The following is a 22,070-nucleotide window of genomic DNA, read 5'->3' as shown; positions in this document are numbered from 1 at the left end:
CGAACTCTTCAAATCCTTAAATTTATTCAAGTTAATGTATTTAAACCACATTAAAGAATTAGCTCTTTTGGTAAAACATGCGCCCCATGTATCCTGAATTATGGCTCAGTCTTTGCTACATGTTGTCCCCTCTCACTCTACACACATATCTATTTTTCTTATCCAATGAGGTGAAAAAAATGAATGAATAAAAACCAAAACAAAACAAAAAATCTTAGGAATGAAGAAGTAAAATTCCTTCATTTGAAATTGTTACTTATGTAAAATTAATAAGGAAAATATAAAACCCCTCAATGCAGAAAGTTCTCCCTGTGACTGTTAAACTGCTGGTATATTATGTCATTAGATTATGATCACTTGTGCATAAAAGCAGTTTTTTGTTGGTTGAGATAACTATTTTGTATAGGACTGTAACTGATTATTTTTTATCATGGACAATTATTTTTAATTCTCGATGAATCTATGATAATTTGGTTTGTAAAATTGCATATGTTAGGTAAGCAAAAGGACATAGTCACAATGTTGTACAACTTATAGCACAGACCTTATTAAAAAATTATTAAAAATACAAAGAAATAATCAAAAGGATGGCAAATCCCCAGATTTGTTAAAGTGTAGCCATCACTTTTGGCATTTTTGTCTAAAAAATCCAATTTTCGATTTTACTTTCTGTCAATCCATAATCACTTCAGCTTTACTTGTATATATGGTTGGGTAGACTAATAACTTAAAAAAATATCATTTGCTCGTTTTGTGTACAAAAACTCTGATTTGTAAAGTAACTAAAGCTGTCAAATAATTGTAGTGGATTGAAGAATGCAATAATTCCCTCTGAAATGTAGAGTATAAAGTGACATGTAAAGAAAACCAGCGCTTAATGTTTCAGCTATATTTTTTTAGTCTTTGAAATAAACAATAAACATGCCAAGAAGCAAAATTTACTTTAAATCATACTGAGTGGATTCAGTCCTTAACATACGTACCGGCTATGCTACCCCAGCGTATACCACAAACTTGTATAAATTAGAAATATTTCATACTCATCCCACTCACCCACTTCAATAGGAAATACATAGAAACTTCCCCTTTGAAAAAGATGACAGTGATGAGGGTGAAAAAATAGGACAGACGTCACACACAATATAGTATTCTTGGTAAACTCAGTTTATTTCCAATACAGCTAATTGCAACATAATACATCCTAAGCATAGACCATTCTTTACCAAACTCATCTTAAGGTCCTGGCAATAAATGAGGGCATTCTCCCATGGAGTATCAATGAATTTATTGCATTGATAAATTCATCTAAAACCGATTGGTGTGCCAGACAACAGACTGTAGTTTCATCAGATAATCTATCACCAACAACACATTGATATGCATCAATTTTATTTTAAAGGCATGAACTTTCCATAAAAAAAAACAACAAAACAGCACAGCTTTAACTCTGATGACCATTTATAAACAAACCACACTGTGCTTCTTTAAAGGAGCTCTATATGATAATTAGAACATATCTTTGATTTAAGGGCTGCCTGCACCACTCTTAAAATGGTGGTGGCTGAGCTGGCGGCTTGCAGCTAATGGTGCTAACAGTGATAACAACAGCAACACTGTTGACAGTGCTAACAGCCCATGTTAACTAAAGCGCTTTTTTCCTGATACCAGCATTTTTTTAAAAATTTGTTTCAATCAGTCAATTGTGCAACTGCAGTGAGATGGTATCCCAGTACCTATAATTTAGTCCTTTTTTTGCTCTTCTTATACAACACTGAAGAGACACGCTCAATTTACAACACACAGTAGTGTGACATTATTCTTTGCTCAGGAGGCCATTACTCCATTATATCTTAATAACAAATATTTGTTGCGATCGGGATGTCATATATAGCTCCTTTGAAGATTACACCATAAACATGTAACAGCAATTTGCAGTGTATTGTTTGGCTCATAGGAATCAGTGTCAGATATCTGCAAACATACACAACTTACACAAGCATTTAAAAAAAAACATGTTAAATAGGAATAGTGCATGGCTTTTTTTTAATGATGTACAATCATGAGCCAGTGTTTTTCTGTTTTTGAAATGAGCCGCCATTCCAAAGATTTGTGCATAGTGTATAGAATACGTATGGTTTAGATTAAAATAAGTATTTGACCATCAAGGCAGTTAAAACATTCATAAATCAATGCTTTGGCTGTCATAGATATTTTATACTTAAATAAAATGCCTACATATATAGAGATTTGGACATTTAGGTATTTTTTATTTTATTTATTCAAATATTTAGCGATAAAATTAGTGATGTAGACATGCAGTAACTACCAGGAAATCTTTGTGCTTAGAAAATCTGTTACATACAGTACATTCAAGGTCTGAATCCCGCCCATTGAGCTTCAATAGTGCTGATTTAAGGCACCGTTCATGCAGAGATTTTGAGCTTTCCCACATGAAAGAGGAGAGGTGGAAAGCATCCTGCTACTCTATTTTGTTCACTTTTGAAGTTTCAGATTCACCCTCCTTCTCCTGGGCCTTACTTTGCTGGTATGACTAAAGGAAAAAGAAAAAAAATACACTCTGTAAACAATGTCAGTCATTTTGTTTATGTGAAATAAATTACCATTTTAGAAGAGAAGAATACCATACACTAAACTCAACTGATTTTATTGTATCACTGATGTTTTAGTGTAGATAACAGATAACCACCAGGTGGTGTATCTATCTTCAAGGCTGAATTTGCCTTGAAAAAGACCATGTGTAGTTAAAAGTTATGTGTATGCCGTCTAATTTTCTTCTCAAAATATTCTGAATCCTTGGTGTGCTAGGGCTGCAACTAATTCTTTTTTAATGTCAATTAATCTGTTGATTATTTTCTTAAAGCCAGAAAATGAATTACCACAAAATCATTGTTACTTATATCTTGTTTTTTTCCTCAACCCAAGGATATGACATTACTTTCAAACAGGAGTACAGAGACCAGAAAGTTTTCACATTTTAGAATCTGTAAACAGAGAATTTTTACTTTTACTAGAATAAAGTACTAGAACCAAAAACTAAGTTCTATTAGTTTAAGATCAATTAAGATCAAAAAAGTTATTAATTAAAAAGAATCTTTGCAGCTCAAGCACTCAAGCAAATACCGCTTGCTGATTCTTCAGTACATTACCTTTATCAGATGAGGGTAATAGCGGTTGAGTATGTTGGAGATGGTGATATAAAGGCCATTAAAGATGACTGATGCCATGACTGAGAACAGGGCGATGCCAGAGAGCACACACAGCAGAGTCAACCCGCCAACAAACAGCAGGAACACTGACAGACAGAAATAACAATTTTTTGTTAACAAAAAAGAACTGTCAGATGAGTACAATTTGGCTTGTAGAAGAAAGGAAATTTTGATGTGATTACACTTACCCTCAAAGAAAACAAAACCTACTGCTGACATAATAAAGGTCACAAGAGCAAAAGAGAGGAAAAGTCCGACAGGGAGTGCAGACATAGCACCGAACAGCAACACTGTCAGAGCGAAGAAAGGATGTTTGCTGAGGTACTGCCCGATTCTTGTGTTCATCATGCGTGTTACCTAACGAGAGAAAAGACATGAGGGCCGTTACCACCTACTTAAAATTTGAGGGGGGATGATTTTCTTCATCTAGTGCAAACTTACCCTCCAGGAGGGTCTCTGGAGGATATCCACATAGGAAAAAGTTTAGAAACGTAACAGCTTAAGACCATAAAAATCAGGTGGTGTATCATCAGGACATTCTATACTATGACTTTTCGTGATATTTTCGACGACATACTATAGTATGACTTTTTTGACATATTTTGGATGACACACTACAGTATGACTTTTTTTTATCGTATTCTGGACGACAAAGTATAGTATGACTTATCTTGTGGTATTTTAGATGACATACCATTGTAGGACTTTAATAAGATATTTTGGTTGACATATGTCGAAAAATGTCAAATTTTGACATGCTAAAAAAAGACGCTTTAAAATGACATACTACAGCTTGTCAAGAAGAACTTAGTTGATTATCGGCCTGACTTGTATCATTTGAGTTTTTGACAGATGTCACTGCCAATACTGAGCTGGAAGTAACATTAGAACCATAGAAACAGTTATGAGGTTTAGCTCAGTGGGTAAATAAGGTGGCTAGTGTGCCTGAGGTTGCTGGTTCAAGTCTTATCTGGGATGGATGACTTTTGAGTCATCAATGACTTACCTTGCAATGAACACTTAAAACAGAATACACAATTGTCTCCTTGTCTCCCAAATTTTCATATACTGAATACTGAATTTTCCCTGCCAAGAACTTGAAAATCGACCTAGTTTTCAACAGATGTCACTGCCAATACACAGCTAAAGGGAACAACGAAGCCATAGCAAATGTTAGGAGGTTTGGCTCAGTGGGTAAACCAGATGGTTAATGTGCAAAGGATTGCTGGTTCGAGTCTTACCCGAGACACTTGAATTTTGAAGACTGAGCTTAACCCAAAGCAAGCACTGAGCTATAGGGAATGTTAAATACAATAAGTTGGGTTGAGAGACAGGAATGACAGTCAAGAGATAGGAAGTTGGGGGAAAGAAGTTAAGAGACAGGAAAGTCAGTCAAGTTACATGCAGTTTGGTTGTGAGACAGGAAGGACAGTCAAGAGACAGGAAGTTGAGGTCAGAAACAGGAAGTTGGGTTGAGAGACAGGAAGGTTAGTCAAGTAGCAACAAGTTAAGTTGAGAGTGAGCTGAGGTGACAGAGAGGAGGTTGAGCTTAGAAAATGGACGTAGAGGATAAGAATATATATAAAATATTGGTTGATATATCTGTCTGCTCTACTGATATAAGGGTCATATGGTGTTGAAACGCGAAATTCAGTATCGGCAGTGAATTCTGTCGAAAATTCGACTGATATATGAGTCAGGCCCATATTCCTTGATTTTGACAGACGCATCTGCCGATACTGATTTTACCTGTTTTGGGACCACTACAACTGATTTATCGGCCAAAATGATATTTAACTCAACTTTACGTGCCCTAATATGTTCTGCAATATCACAATCAGCGTTTAAACTGTATGAATATACAAGCAAATTATATTTTATGGCATAAATAAAATATCGGTTGATATATCTTTCTACTCTACTGATATAAGGGTTATATGATGTTGAAATGCAAAATTAAGTATCAGCAGTGACGTCTGTCAAATATATGAGTCAGGCCGATATTCCTTGATTTTGACAGAAGTCACTGCCGATACTGGTTTTACCTGTTTTGGGACCACTAAACCTGATTTATCGGCCAAAGCGATATATCACTCAGCTTCATGTGCCTTAATTTGTTCTAAGTATTCATTGCAAGGTACGTCATCGATGACTTATATCAGCAGAGCAGATATAGCAGCTGATATTTTATTTTATTTATGCCATAAAAGTCAAAAGTCACCTGTCCCAAATAAGACTTGAACCAGCAACCTCAGGCACACTAACCACCTTATTTACCCACTGAGCTAAACCTCCTGACAGTTTCTATGGTTATAATGTTCCATTTAGCTTAGTATTGGCAGTGACGTCTGTCGAAAGCTTGACTGCTATATGAGTCAGGCCGATAAGTTCTTAGACCTAAGGGCTGTATCATCCCCTTCTCTTATCTTTCCAGACCTGTGCCAGGCTGCATCATGCTATGTTATTGATTACCTTACTACTCTACCACTTTCCTGACTTTCCTATTCCAGTCCCTTACTTTCTACTTTCTGACCCTCTCTTATTTCTATTTTCACCTCTTATACTCTCTTCCTATACCTCCATCTTCTACCTTCACTCAACTTCCTGTCTCTGAACTCAACTTCCTGTCTCTCAATTTAACTTGCTGTAACTTGACTAACCTTGAAATCTCCCAACTTCCTGTTTCTTACGTCAACTTCCTGTCTCACAACCCCAAATGCATGTACCTTGACTGACTTTCCTGCCTCTTAACCCAACTTCTTGTCTTTCCTCCAAGTGCTTGTCTCTTGACTGTCTTCCCTGTCACTCAACCCAACTTCTTCAACGTTCCCTTTAGCTCTGTGCTTGCTTTGGGTTTAGCTTAGTCTTCAAAATTCATGTGTTCCAGGTAAGACTTGAACCAGCAACCTGAGGAACACTAACCATCTGGGTTACCCACTGAGCTAAACCTTCTGACACTTGACATGTTTTCAAACTTCACTTGTCAAAAACTCGACTGATATATGAGTCAGTCCAACAATCAATTAGGTTCTTGGCAGGGAAAATTCAGTTTTCAGCATTTGAAAATTCAGGAGACAAGGAGACAATTGTGCGTTTTTTAACTGTTTTAATTGTTCGTTGCAAGGTACGTCATCGATGACTTATATCAGAAGAGCAGACAGATATATCAGCCAATATATTATTTATATCATAAAAGTCAACTTTCCCAGGTAAGTATTGAACTAGCAATCTCATGTACTCTAACCACCTACTTCACCCCTAAGCTAAACCTCCAGGCACTTACATATTTTCAACATTTACTTTAGCCCAGTATTGGCAGTGACGTCTGTCGAAAACTTGACTGATATATGAGACAGGCTGATAATCAACTAAGTTCTTGGCAGAAAAAAAAACAGTTTTCAGTATATGAAAATTCAGGTCATGACATGTTGAAAAAAACTTCTGAAAACTGCATTATTATATCTTGTCATGACACGTGAGAGTTTTCTATTTTAAAAAAAAGGCCAGAAACAATATAGCATAGTGAAAAATGGCTGTAAAAAACATATAGCACAGAATGTTAAAAAATGTCACATTGCATTCTCGGGGGGGAAGCCTTTTGACCTCTTTCCACACAGGTAATAAGAGGTGGATATCAGCAGCACACAGCCCACGACGTTCCAGCCAGCAGTGTGTAATTCAGCATAGGGCAAAAAGGGGAAGGAAGAACGCGAGACGGCAGCCTACTGCTGGTACAACTGAGGACACGGAACAAGTAGTGGGGCCTCCAGTTGAGCTGTGAGGCGCAGACTGGGTCTGGAGCAAATGGCACATACATATGAATCGTCGTCAGACAGGAGACGCGTCGCTGAAGAGCAGAGGGGGTAAATGTGCACCTCACCCCTCCTTCAATTAGGTCTCCCATCTAGTATTTCCAATCAAGTGTTGAAGAGGTCCCATCCCATTAGCCTACATCTAAAATATGTAATAGCAACTGAAGTCATCTAACTAAGATAAGTTAAGTGTTTTTGATGTGTTTCCCTTTGTTGATTGAATTTATTTCTTTATTTGCATGAATATTCATTGTTTTTGTGTTTTGTTTGCTGTGAATTAAGTTTATTGATTATTTTGGGACTCACATCTTATCTGTGGAAATCTGTGACTAATATACTCAATCTTATTTCAGAATCTGGATGTAACAGGAGGCTAACACACACAAGCTCGATTATGAAGTTTTTGGCAATTATTTCCACATTGTATACTATGACACGTCTCTACAAGTTATCATATGTGTCATTGAGGCATTTTTTGGACATGTGAAAATTTGACATTTTTCCACATGCAATTTTTTTTTGGCTTTTGCGCCGATTTCTTTCAACACGCTAATTTATAAAGGTATGGCCTGTTTTTCCACTTTGTATACTATGACTCATCTCTACAAGGAATTATATGTCTTTTTTAGCCATTTTAAGAAGCAGTCAAAATTTGACTTTTTTCGACAAACTATACTATTGCCTTCATGGCCGTTTTTTGACAAGCTAAATTATTAGGTTTTTGGCCTTTTTTGGCTTTTTATTCCCACTTTGTGTACTTTGATGCGTCTTTACAAGCCATTATATGTCATTTTCAGCCGTCGTTAGGATAGGACATACTATACTTTTGCCTGTTTGGCCATTTTTTTCAAATGCTAAATTATATATTATTTTGCCTTTTTTGGCATTTATCCGTACATGTCATATTTTGAAATTTTTGCCATACTATAGCCTTGCTTTCTTTGGTCATTTTTTCGACATTTTTTTTTTGGGTTTTGGCCATTTTTTGCAAATGTTTTTTGCAACACTAGCATATATAAAACATGACTATTTTATGCTATTTTAAGAGGTGTTTTTCAGCTGTTTTTTGGGACATGTCATTAGCCTTGCTTCTTTTGTCATTTTTTTGACATGCTATTTTTTTTTTGTTTTTGGACATTTTTGGTGTTTTTCAACATATTTTATGCTATTTCAGCTAAAAAGCATGACTTTTGGACATGCTGTTTTTGCCATACTAAGTGTTTTTGGTCATTTTTTGGACATGTCATTTTTTGACATTTTTGCCATACTATAGCCTTGCTTCTTTGGTCATTTTTTCAACATGCTATTTTTTGGGTTTTTGGCCATTTTTTGGATGTTTTCAACATGCAACTTTTATGCTATTAGCCATGTTTTTATGCACGTGTCTTGGCACGCTATTTTATGCTGTTTTAAGTGTTTTCAGCTGTTTTTGGACATGTCATATTTTGACATTTTTGCCATACTATAGCCTTGCTTCTTTGGTCATTTTTTCGACATGCTATTTTTTTTGTTTTTTTGGCCATTTTTTGCAACATTTTATGCTATGGCATGTCTTTGCACACGCTACTATGCTGTTTTAAGGTGTTTTTCAGCTGTTTTTTGGGACATGTCATATTTTGACATTTTTGCCATACTATAGCCTTGCTTTTTGGTCATTTTTTCAACATGCTATTTTTTTGGTGTTTTTGGCCATTTTTGCAACTTTCTATGCTATGGCGTGTTTCAGCACGCTATTTTATGCTGTTTTGAGTGTGTTTTCAGCTGTTTTTGGGACATGTCATATTTTGACATTTTTGCCATACTATAGCCTTGCTTTTTGGTCATTTTTTCAACATGCTATTTTTTGTGTTTTTTGGCCATTTTTTTGCAAACATTTTGCTATGGTGGCGTGTCTTTAGCACGCTATTTTATGCTGTTTTAAGTGTTTTTTCAGCTGTTTTTTGGACATGTCATATTTTGACATTTTTGCCATACTATAGCCTTGCTTCTTTGGTCATTTTTTCGACATGCTATTTTTGTGTTTTTTGGCCATTTTTGCAACTTTTTTTGCATATGGCGTGTCTCTTAGCACGCTATTTTATGCTGTTTTGAGGTTTTTTAGCTGTTTTTGGGACATGTCATATTTTGACATTTTTGCCATACTATAGCCTTGCTTTTTGGTCATTTTTTTCAACATGCTATTTTTTGGTGTTTTTGGCCATTTTTGCAAAACATTTTAATGCTATGGCGATGGCGTGTCTCAGCACGCTATTTTATGCTGTTTTTGAGTGTTTTTAGCTGTTTTTGGGACATGTCATATTTTGACATTTTTGCCATACTATAGCCTTGCTTTTTTGGTCATTTTTTTCAACATGCTATTTTTTGGTGTTTTTTGCCATTTTTTTGCAACATTTTAATGCTATGGCGTGTTTTAGCACGCTATTTTATGCTGTTTTAAGTGTTTTTCAGCTGTTTTTTTTGGGACATGTCATATTTTGACATTTTTGCCATACTATAGCCTTGCTTTTTTTTGGTCATTTTTTCAACATGCTATTTTTTGGTGTTTTTTGCCATTTTTTGCAAATTTTATGCTATGGCGTGTCTTGGCACGCTATTTTTATGCTGTTTTTTAGGTGTTTTTCAGCTGTTTTTTGGGACATGTCATATTTTGACATTTTTGCCATACTATAGCCTTGCTTTTTTGGTCATTTTTTCAACATGCTATTTTTTGGTGTTTTTGGCCATTTTTTGCAACATTCTATGCTATGGCGTGTCTCAGCACGCTATTTTATGCTGTTTTAAGGTGTTTTTCAGCTGTTTTTTTGGGATGTCATATTTTGACATTTTTGCCATACTATAGCCTTGCTTTTTGGTCATTTTTTTTTCAACATGCTATTTTTTGGTGTTTTTTTGGCCACATTTTTTCAACATTTTATGCTATGGCGTGTCTCTTGGCACGCTATTTTTTATGCTGTTTTTAAGGTGTTTTTTAGCTGTTTTTGGGACATGTCATATTTTGACATTTTTGCCATACTATAGCCTTGCTTTTTTTGGTCATTTTTTCAACATGCATTTTTTGGTGTTTTTGGCCATTTTTTGCAACATTTTAATGCTATGGCGTGTCTCAGCACGCTATTTTATGCTGTTTTAAGTGTTTTTAGCTGTTTTTTGGGACATGTCATATTTTGACATTTTTGCCATACTATAGCCTTGCTTTTTTGGTCATTTTTTTCAACATGCTATTTTTTGGTTTTTTGGCCATTTTTGCAACATTTTTAATGCTATGGCGTGTCTCAGCACGCTATTTTATGTGTTTTTTTAAAGTGTTTTTAGCTGTTTTTTGGGACATGTCATATTTTGACATTTTTGCCATACTATAGCCTTGCTTTTTTGTCATTTTTTCAACATGCTAATTTTTTTGGTTTTTTTGGCCATTTTTTTTGCAACTTTTTTTCATGCTATGGCGTGTCTTAGCACGCTATTTTTATGCTGTTTTTGAGGTGTTTTTTCAGCTGTTTTTTGGGACATGTCATATTTTGACATTTTTGCCATACTATAGCCTTGCTTTTTTCATTTCATTTTTCAACATGCTATTTTTTGTGGTGTTTTTGGCCATTTTTTGCAACATTTTTGCTATGGCGTGTCTCAGCACGCTATTTTATGCTGTTTTTTGAGGTGTTTTTTTTAGCTGTTTTTGGGACATGTCATATTTTGACATTTTTGCCATACTATAGCCTTGCTTTTTTCGTCATTTTTTCACATGCTATTTTTTGGTGTTTTTTTGCCATTTTTTTTGCATTTTAATGCTATGGCGTGTCTCAGCACGCTATTTTATGCTGTTTTTAAGGTGTTTTTTTAGCTGTTTTTGGGACATGTCATATTTTGACATTTTTGCCATACTATAGCCTTGCTTTTTTTTGGTCATTTTTTCAACATGCTATTTTTTTGGTGTTTTTGGCCGTTTTTGCAAGTTTTTTTCAACATTTATGCTATGGCGTGTCTCAGCACGCTATTTTATGCTGTTTTAAGGTGTTTTTTAGCTGTTTTTGGGACATGTCATATTTTGACATTTTTGCCATACTATAGCCTTGCTTTTTTGGTCATTTTTTCAACATGCTATTTTTTTGTGTTTTTGGCCATTTTTTTGCAACATTTCTATGCTATGGCGTGTCTCAGCACGCTATTTTATGCTGTTTTTTTGAAGGTGTTTTTTTCAGCTGTTTTTTTTTGGGACATGTCATATTTTGACATTTTTGCCATACTATAGCCTTGCTTTTTTGGTCATTTTTTTCAACATGCTATTTTTTGTGTTTTTTTTGGCCATTTTTTTGCAACATTTATGCTATGGCGTGTCTCTGCACGCTATTTTATGCTGTTTTTAGGTGTTTTTAGCTGTTTTTTGGGACATGTCATATTTTGACATTTTTGCCATACTATAGCCTTGCTTTTTTTGGTCATTTTTTTCAACATGCTATTTTTTGGTGTTTTTGGCCATTTTTTGCAACATTTTATGCTATGGCGTGTCTCAGCACGCTATTTTTTTTGTTTTTTGAGGTGTTTTTTTAGCTGTTTTTTTTTGGACATGTCATATTTTGACATTTTTGCCTACTATATAGCCTTGCTTTTTTGGTCATTTTTTCACATGCTATTTTTTTGGTGTTTTTTGGCCATTTTTTTTGCAACATTTTTATGCTATGGCGTGTCTCAGCACGCTATTTTATGCTGTTTTGAGGTGTTTTTAGCTGTTTTTTTGGGACATGTCATATTTTGACATTTTTGCCATACTATAGCCTTGCTTTTTGGTCATTTTTTTCAACATGCTATTTTTTGTTTTTTTTGGCCATTTTTTTGCAACATTTTTGCTATGGCGTGTCTCTCGCACGCTATTTTTTTGCTGTTTTTAAGGTGTTTTTTTTAGCTGTTTTTGGGACATGTCATATTTTGACATTTTTGCCATACTATAGCCTTGCTTTTTTTGGTCATTTTTTCAACATGCTATTTTTTGGTGTTTTTTGGCCATTTTTGCAACATTCTATGCTGCTATGGCGTGTCTTAGCACGCTATTTTATGCTGTTTTTTGAGTGTTTTTTTTTAGCTGTTTTGGACATGTCATATTTTGACATTTTTGCCATACTATAGCCTTGCTTTTTTTTCGGTCATTTTTTTCAACATGCTATTTTTTGGTGTTTTTTGGCCATTTTTGCAAATTTTTTGCTATGCTATGGCGTGTCTCAGCACGCTATTTTATGCTGTTTTTTTAGGTGTTTTTTTTTTAAGCTGTTTTTTGGGACATGTCATATTTTGACATTTTTGCCATACTATAGCCTTGCTTTTTTGGTCATTTTTTTTCAACATGCTATTTTTGGTGTTTTTTTGGCCATTTTTGCAACATTTTTTGCTATGGCGTGTCTCAGCACGCTATTTTATTATGCTGTTTTGAGTTTTTTAGGTTTTTAGCTGTTTTTGGGACATGTCATATTTTGACATTTTTTTGCCATACTATAGCCTTGCTTTTTTGGTCATTTTTTTTTCAACATGCTATTTTTTTGTGTTTTTTTTGCCATTTTTTTGCAACATTTTTTGCTATGGCGTGTCTCAGCACGCTATATTTTATGCTGTTTTGAGGTGTTTTTTTTTAGCTGTTTTTGGGACATGTCATATTTTGACATTTTTGCCATACTATAGCCTTGCTTTTTTTTTGGTCATTTTTTCAACATGCTATTTTTTGGTGTTTTTGGCCATTTTTGCAACATTTTTTGCTATGCTATGGCGTGTCTCAGCACGCTATTTTATGCTGTTTTTGAGTGTTTTTTTAGCTGTTTTTGGGACATGTCATATTTTGACATTTTTGCCATACTATAGCCTTGCTTTTTTGTCATTTTTTTCAACATGCTATTTTTTGGTGTTTTTTGCCATTTTTTGCAACATTCTATGCTATGGCGTGTCTCAGGCACGCTATTTTATGCTGTTTTTTGAAGGTGTTTTTAGCTGTTTTTTTGGGACATGTCATATTTTGACATTTTTGCCATACTATAGCCTTGCTTTTTTTTGTCATTTTTTTTCACATGCTATTTTTTGTGTTTTTTGGCCATTTTTGCAACATTCTTTGCTATGGCGTGTCTCAGCACGCTATTTTATGCTGTTTTTGAGGTGTTTTTTTTTGTTTTTTTTGGACATGTCATATTTTGACATTTTTGCCATACTATAGCCTTGCTTTTTTGGTCATTTTTTTCAACATGCTATTTTTTGTGTTTTTGGCCATTTTTTTTGCAACATTTTTGCTATGGCGCGTGTCTTGCACGCTATTTTATGCTGTTTTTTTAGGTGTTTTTAGCTGTTTTTGGGACATGTCATATTTTGACATTTTTTTTGCCATACTATAGCCTTGCTTTTTTGGTCATTTTTTTTTCAACATGCTATTTTTGGGGTTTTTTTGGCCATTTTTTTTTGCAACATTTTATGCTATGGCGTGTCTTTCAGCACGCTATTTTATGCTGTTTTTTAGGTGTTTTTTAGCTGTTTTTGGGACATGTCATATTTTGACATTTTTGCCATACTATAGCCTTGCTTTTTTTTTGTCATTTTTTTTTTCATGCTTTTTTTTGTTTTTTTTTGGCCATTTTTTTGCAACATTTTTGCTATGGCGTGTCTCAGCACGCTATTTTATGCTGTTTTGAGGTGTTTTTTTTTAGCTGTTTTTTTTTGGGACATGTCATATTTTGACATTTTTGCCATACTATAGCCTTGCTTTTTTTGGTCATTTTTTCAACATGCTATTTTTTTGGTGTTTTTTTTTTGGCCGTTTTTTTTTGCAACATTCTAATGCTATGGCGTGTGTCAGCACACTATTTTTTATGCTGTTTTTTGAGGTGTTTTTTAGCTGTTTTTTTTTGGACATGTCATATTTTGACATTTTTGCCATACTATAGCCTTGCTTTTTTGGTCATTTTTTCAACATGCTATTTTTTGGTGTTTTTGGCCATTTTTTGCAACATTTTTTGCTATGGCGTGTCTCAGCACGCTATTTTATGCTGTTTTTGAGGTGTTTTTTAGCTGTTTTTGGGACATGTCATATTTTGACATTTTTGCCATACCATACTATAGCCTTGCTTTTTTGGTCATTTTTTTTTTCAACATGCTATTTTTTTGGTGTTTTTTGGCCGTTTTTTGCAACTTTCTATGCTATGGCGTGTCTCAGCACGCTATTTTATGCTGTTTTGAGGTGTTTTTAGCTGTTTTTGGGACATGTCATATTTTGACATTTTTGCCATACTATAGCCTTGCTTTTTTGGTCATTTTTTTTTTTTTCAACATGCTATTTTTTGTGTTTTTTTGGCCATTTTTTGCAAATTTTATGCTATGGCGTGTCTCAGCACGCTATTTTATGCTGTTTTTTTTGTGTTTTTAGCTGTTTTTGGGACATGTCATATTTTGACATTTTTGCCATACTATAGCCTTGCTTTTTTGGTCATTTTTTCAACATGCTGCTTTTTTGGTGTTTTTTTTGGCCATTTTTTTGCAACATTTTTGCTATGGCGTGTTTCAGCACACTATTTTTATGCTGTTTTTTGAGTGTTTTTTTAGCTGTTTTTTTGGGACATGTCATATTTTGACATTTTTGCCATACTATAGCCTTGCTTTTTTGGTCATTTTTTTTTCAACATGCTATTTTTTTGTGTTTTTGGCCATTTTTTTTTGCAACATTTTTGCTATGGCGTGTCTCAGCACGCTATTTTATGCTGTTTTGAGGTGTTTTTAGCTGTTTTTTGGACATGTCATATTTTGACATTTTTTTGCCATACTATAGCCTTGCTTTTTTGGTCATTTTTTTCAACATGCTATTTTTTGGTGTTTTTTTGCCATTTTTGCAACATTTTTGCTTCTTTGCTATGGCGTGTCTTGGCAGCACGCTATTTTTTGCTGTTTTTTTTTGTTTTTGCTGTTTTTGGGACATGTCATATTTTGACATTTTTGCCATACTATAGCCTTGCTTTTTTTTTCATTTTTTCAACATGCTATTTTTTTGTTTTTTTTTTTGGTTTTTTTTGCAACATTTTTTTTGCTATGGCTATGGCGTGTCTTGCACGCTATTTTTTATGCTGTTTTGAGGTGTTTTTTTTTTGTTTTTTTTGGGACATGTCATATTTTGACATTTTTGCCATACTATAGCCTTGCTTTTTTTGGTCATTTTTTTTCAACATGCTATTTTTTGTGTTTTTTTTGGCCATTTTTTTTGCAACATTTTTTGCTATGCTATGGCGTGTCTCAGCACGCTATTTTATGCTGTTTTTTGAGTGTTTTTTAGCTGTTTTTGGGACATGTCATATTTTGACATTTTTGCCATACTATAGCCTTGCCTTTTTGGTCATTTTTTCAACATGCTATTTTTTTGTGTTTTTTGGCCATTTTTTGCAACATTTTTTTTGCTATGGCGTGTCTCAGCACGCTATTTTATGCTGTTTTTTTTGTTTTTTAGCTGTTTTTGGGACATGTCATATTTTGACATTTTTGCCATACTATAGCCTTGCTTTTTTTGGTCATTTTTTCAACATGCTATTTTTTGGTGTTTTTTTGGCCATTTTTTGCAACATTTTATGCATGGCGTGTCTCAGCACGCTATTTTATGCTGTTTTGAGTGTGTTTTTTTGCCAGCTGTTTTTGGGACATGTCATATTTTTTGACATTTTTGCCATACTATAGCCTTGCTTTTTTGGTCATTTTTTTCAACATGCTATTTTTTTGGTGTTTTTTTTTGGCCATTTTTTTGCAACATTTTTTGCTATGGCGTGTCTTTCAGCACGCTATTTTTATGCTGTTTTTGTGTTTTTTTAGCTGTTTTTGGGACATGTCATATTTTGACATTTTTGCCATACTATAGCCTTGCTTTTTTTGGTCATTTTTTTCAACATGCTATTTTTGGTGTTTTTTTGGCCATTTTTGCAACATTTTATGCTATGGCGTGTCTCAGCACGCTATTTTTTGCTGTTTTTTGAGTGTTTTTTTAGCTGTTTTTGGGACATGTCATATTTTGACATTTTTGCCATACTATAGCCTTGCTTTTTTTGGTCATTTTTTCAACATGCATGCTTTTTTTGTGTTTTTTTGGCCATTTTTGCAACATTTTTTGCTATGGCGTGTCTCTTGCACGCTATTTTTTTGCTGTTTTTTGTTTTTTTTCAGCTGTTTTTGGGACATGTCATATTTTGACATTTTTGCCATACTATAGCCTTGCTTTTTTTGGTCATTTTTTTTCAACATGCTATTTTTTTGTGTTTTTTTTGGCCATTTTTTGCAACATTTTTTTGCTATGGCGTGTCTCAGCACGCTATTTTATGCTGTTTTGAGGTGTTTTTAGCTGTTTTTGGGACATGTCATATTTTGACATTTTTGCCATACTATAGCCTTGCTTTTTTGGTCATTTTTTCAACATGCATGCTATTTTGGTGTTTTTTTTTTGGCCATTTTTTTTGCAACATTTTTTGCTATGGCGTGTCTCAGCACGCTATTTTTTTATGCTGTTTTGAGGTGTTTTTTAGCTGTTTTTTTGGGACATGTCATATTTTGACATTTTTGCCATACTATAGCCTTGCCTTTTTTGGTCATTTTTTCAACATGCTATTTTTTGTGTGTTTTTGGCCATTTTTTTGCAACATTTTTGCATGCTATGGCGTCTCAGCACGCTATTTTTGCTGTTTTTTTAAGGTGTTTTTTAGCTGTTTTTGGGACATGTCATATTTTGACATTTTTGCCATACTATAGCCTTGCTTTTTGGTCATTTTTTTTTTCAACATGCTATTTTTGGTGTTTTTTGGTTGCATTTTTTTTTGCACATTTTTGCTATGGCGTGTCTCAGCACGCTATTTTATGCTGTTTTTTGAGGTGTTTTTAGCTGTTTTTTTGGGACATGTCATATTTTGACATTTTTTGCCATACTATAGCCTTGCCTTTTTTTGTCATTTTTTTTTCAACATGCATTTTTTTGGTTTTTTGGCCATTTTTTTTGCAACATTTTTGCTATGGCGTGTCTTTCACAGCTATTTTTTGCTGTTTTTGAGTGTTTTTTAGCTGTTTTTGGGACATGTCATATTTTTGACATTTTTGCCATACTATAGCCTTGCTTTTTTGGTCATTTTTTCAACATTTTTTTGCTGTTTTTTTTCCCATGCATTTTTTGCAACATTTTTGCTATGGCGTGTTTTCAGCACGCTATTTTTTTTGCTGTTTTGAGGTTTTTTAGCTGTTTTTTTTGGGACATGTCATTTTTTTTTTTGACATTTTTTGCCATACTATAGCCTTGCCTTTTTTATGCTTTTTTTTTTTGCTGTTTTTTGGACATTGTATATTTTTGTGTTTTTTTGCTTTTTTTTTTTTTCAACATTTTTGCTATGGCGTGTTTTTGCACGCTATTTTATGCTGTTTTGCAGGTGTTTTTTTTAGGTGTTTTTTAGCTGTTTTTTTTGGACATGTCATATTTTTGACATTTTTGCCATACTATAGCCTTGCTTTTTTGGTCATTTTTTTCAACATGCTATTTTTTGGTGTTTTTGGCCATTTTTGCAACATTCTTTGCTATGGCGTGTCTCAGCACGCTATTTTATGCTGTTTTGAGGTGTTTTTAGCTGTTTTTGGGACATGTCATATTTTTGACATTTTTGCCATACTATAGCCTTGCTTTTTTTGGTCATTTTTCAACATGCTATTTTTTGGTGTTTTTTTGCCATTTTTTTGCAACATTTTTTTGCTATGGCGTGTCTCAGCACGCTATTTTTGCTGTTTTTTGAGTGTTTTTTTTAGTTTTTTGGGACATGTCATATTTTGACATTTTTGCCATACTATAGCCTTGCTTTTTTTGGTCATTTTTTTCAACATGCTATTTTTTGGTGTTTTTTGGCCATTTTTGCAACATTTTTTTGCTATGGCATGTGTCTCAGCACGCTATTTTATGCTGTTTTTGAAGTGTTTTTTTGCTGTTTTTGGGACATGTCATATTTTTTGACATTTTTGCCATACTATAGCCTTGCTTTTTTGGTCATTTTTTTCAACATGCTATTTTATGGTGTTTTTGGCCATTTTTTGCAACATTTTTGCTATGGCGTGTCTCTCAGCACGCTATTTTATGCTGTTTTTTGAGGTGTTTTTTTAGCTGTTTTTGGGACATGTCATATTTTGACATTTTTGCCATACTATAGCCTTGCTTTTTTGGTCATTTTTTTTCAACATGCTATTTTTTTGGTGTTTTTTGCCATTTTTGCAACATTTTTTGCTATGGCGTGTCTCAGCACGCTATTTTTTATGCTGTTTTTTAGGTGTTTTTTTAGCTGTTTTTTTGGACATGTCATATTTTGACATTTTTGCCATACTATAGCCTTGCTTTTTTGGTCATTTTTTTCAACATGCTATTTTTTTGGTGTTTTTTGGCCATTTTTTTTGCAACATTTTTTGCTTTTGCTATGGCGTGTCTTTCACAGCACGCTTTTTTGCTGTTTTTTGAGGTGTTTTTAGCTGTTTTTTTGGACATGTCATATTTTGACATTTTTGCCATACTATAGCCTTGCTTTTTTTTTCATTTTTTTTTCAACATGCTATTTTTTGGTGTTTTTGGCCATTTTTTTTTGCAACATTTTTATGCTATGGCGTGTCTCAGCACGCTATTTTTTATGCTGTTTTGAGGTGTTTTTTTTTCTGTTTTTTTTTTTTTACATGTCATATTTTGACATTTTTGCCATACTATAGCCTTGCTTTTTTGGTCATTTTTTTTCAACATGCTATTTTTTGGTGTTTTTGGGCCATTTTTTTGCAACATTTTTTGCTATGGCGTGTCTCAGCACGCTATTTTATGCTGTTTTTTAGGTGTTTTTTTTTAGCTGTTTTTTTGGGACATGTCATATTTTGACATTTTTGCCATACTATAGCCTTGCTTTTTTTTTCATTTTTTTTTTTGCATATTTTTTTGTTTTTTTTGGCCATTTTTTGCAACATTCTTTGCTATGGCGTGTCTCAGCACGCTATTTTTGCTGTTTTTTAGGTGTTTTTTTAGCTGTTTTTTTTTTTGGACATGTCATATTTTGACATTTTTGCCATACTATAGCCTTGCTTTTTTGGTCATTTTTTCAACATGCTAAATTTTTTTTTTTTTTTTGCCATTTTTTTGCAACTTTTTTTGCATTTTTTGCTATGGCGTGTCTCAGCACGCTATTTTATGCTGTTTTTTAAAGTTTTTTAGCTGTTTTTTTTTTTTTGGACATGTCATATTTTGACATTTTTGCCATACTATAGCCTTGCTTTTTTGGTCATTTTTTTTTCAACATGCTATTTTTATGTGTTTTTGGCATTTTTTGCAACATTCTATGCTATGGCGTCTTTGCACGCTATTTTTTATGCTGTTTTGAGGTGTTTTTAGCTGTTTTTTTTTGGGACATGTCATATTTTGACATTTTTGCCATACTATAGCCTTGCTTTTTTGTCATTTTTTTCAACATGCTATTTTTTGGTGTTTTTTGGCCATTTTTTGCAACATTTTTTGCTTGCTATGGCGTGTCTCTGCACGCTATTTTTTTGCTGTTTTTGAGGTGTTTTTTAGCTGTTTTTTTGGACATGTCATATTTTGACATTTTTTTTTGCCATACTATAGCCTTGCTTTTTTGGTCATTTTTTTTTTTTCATGCTATTTTTTTGGTTTTTTTGGCCATTTTTTTTTGCAACATTTTTGCTATGGCGTGTCTCAGCACCTATTTTATGCTGTTTTGAGGTGTTTTTTTGTTTTTGGGAGCTGTTTTTGGGACATGTCATATTTTGACATTTTTGCCATACTATAGCCTTGCTTTTTTGGTCATTTTTTTTTTCAACATGCTATTTTTTGTGTTTTTTGGCCATTTTTTTTGCAAACATTTTTCTATGCTATGGCGTGTCTCAGCACGCTATTTTTATGCTGTTTTTGAGGTGTTTTTAGCTGTTTTTGGGACATGTCATATTTTTTGACATTTTTGCCATACTATAGCCTTGCCTTTTTTTTTGGTCATTTTTTCAACATGCTATTTTTTTGTTTTTTTGGCCATTTTTGCAACATTTTTTTGCTATGGCGTGTCTCAGCACGCTATTTTTTGCTGTTTTTTGGTGTTTTTAGCTGTTTTTTGGACATGTCATATTTTGACATTTTTGCCATACTATAGCCTTGCTTTTTTTCATTTTTTCACATGCTGCTTTTGTTTTTGGCCATTTTTTGCAACATTTTTTTTATGGCGTTTCTGCACGCTATTTTATGCTTTTTGACATGTTTTTATTTTTTGCATGTTTTATACTATTTTTTTTTGCTTTTTTGGGACACATGTCATTTTTTTGACATTTTTGCCATACTATAGCCTTGCTTTTTTTGTCATTTTTTTTCAACATGCTATTTTTTTTTGGTGTTTTTGGCCGTTTTTTGCAACATTTTTGCTATGGCGTGTCTCAGCACGCTATTTTATGCTGTTTTGAGGTTTTTTTCTGTTTTTGGGACATGTCATATTTTTGACATTTTTGCCATACTATAGCCTTGCTTTTTTTGGTCATTTTTTTTTTCAACATGCTATTTTTTGGTGTTTTTTTTTTGCCATTTTTTTGCAACATTTTTTTGCTATGGCGTGTCTCAGCACGCTATTTTATGCTGTTTTGAGGTGTTTTTAGCTGTTTTTGGGACATGTCATATTTTTGACATTTTTGCCATACTATAGCCTTGCTTTTTTGGTCATTTTTTCAACATGCTATTTTTTGGTGTTTTTTGGCCATTTTTTGCAATTTTTTGCTATGGCGTGTCTCTTGCACGCTATTTTTTGCTGTTTTTTTGTGTTTTTTTTAGCTGTTTTTGGGACATGTCATATTTTGACATTTTTGCCATACTATAGCCTTGCTTTTTTGGTCATTTTTTTTCAACATGCTATTTTTTGGTGTTTTTTGGCCATTTTTTGCAACATTTTTTGCTATGGCGTGTCTCAGCACGCTATTTTATGCTGTTTTTTAAGGTGTTTTTAGCTGCTGTTTTTTTGGACATGTCATATTTTTTGACATTTTTGCCATACTATAGCCTTGCTTTTTTGGTCATTTTTTCAACATGCTATTTTTTTGGTGTTTTTTTGGCCACCTTTTTTGCAACATTTTAATGCTATGGCGTGTCTCAGCACGCTATTTTTATGCTGTTTTTTTGAGTGTTTTTTAGCTGTTTTTTTTTGGGACATGTCATATTTTGACATTTTTGCCATACTATAGCCTTGCTTTTTTTTGGTCATTTTTTTCAACATGCTATTTTTTTGGTGTTTTTTTGGCCATTTTTTTTGCAACATTTTGCTATGGCGTGTCTCAGCACGCTATTTTATGCTGTTTTTTTGGTGTGTTTTTAGCTGTTTTTTTTTTTTTGACATGTCATATTTTGACATTTTTGCCATACTATAGCCTTGCTTTTTTTGGTCATTTTTTTCAACATGCTATTTTTTGGTGTTTTTGGCCATTTTTTTTGCAACATTTTTTGCTATGGCGTGTCTCAGCACGCTATTTTTATGCTGTTTTTTGGTGTTTTTTAGCTGTTTTTGGGACATGTCATATTTTTGACATTTTTTTTGCCATACTATAGCCTTGCTTTTTTGGTCATTTTTTTTTCAACATGCTATTTTTTGTGTTTTTTTGCCATTTTTGCAACATTTTATGCTATGGCGTGTCTCAGCACGCTATTTTTATGCTGTTTTTTTGAGTGTTTTTAGCTGTTTTTTGGACATGTCATATTTTGACATTTTTGCCATACTATAGCCTTGCTTTTTGGTCATTTTTTTCAACATGCTATTTTTGGTGTTTTTTTTGGCCATTTTTGCAACATTTTTTGCTATGGCGGGTGTCTCTCAGCACGCTATTTTATGCTTTTTTGTTTTTTTTAGCTGTTTTTTGGGACATGTCATATTTTGACATTTTTGCCATACTATAGCCTTGCTTTTTTGGTCATTTTTTTTCAACATGCTATTTTTTGGTGTTTTTTTTGCCATTTTTTTTTGCAACATTCTTTGCTATGCTATGGCGTGTCTCAGCACGC

The 22,070-nt window shown here is 33.6% G+C and overlaps 1 protein-coding gene across 1 annotated transcript in view; it reads right to left on the bottom strand.

The window, feature by feature from the left end:
* Positions 1-1,148: 1,148 nt before the first annotated feature.
* LOC121956588 (lipid droplet assembly factor 1-like) overlaps positions 1,149-22,070 on the bottom strand; it is a 43,143-nt gene continuing 22,221 nt past the window's right edge. The window contains exons 3-5 of the mRNA XM_042504877.1: positions 3,416-3,584; positions 3,168-3,313; positions 1,149-2,551 (exon numbers count right to left, since the gene is read on the bottom strand). Coding sequence (XP_042360811.1) covers positions 2,480-2,551; positions 3,168-3,313; positions 3,416-3,584 — 387 coding nt within the window. The 3' untranslated portion in view covers positions 1,149-2,479. The remainder of the gene's footprint in view (positions 2,552-3,167; positions 3,314-3,415; positions 3,585-22,070) is intronic.

Source organism: Plectropomus leopardus, chromosome 17 (genome assembly GCF_008729295.1).
Source record: "Plectropomus leopardus isolate mb chromosome 17, YSFRI_Pleo_2.0, whole genome shotgun sequence".
In the NCBI taxonomy this organism is placed as follows: Eukaryota; Metazoa; Chordata; class Actinopteri; order Perciformes; family Serranidae; genus Plectropomus; species Plectropomus leopardus.
This window is presented reverse-complemented; position numbering and strand designations above follow the sequence as displayed.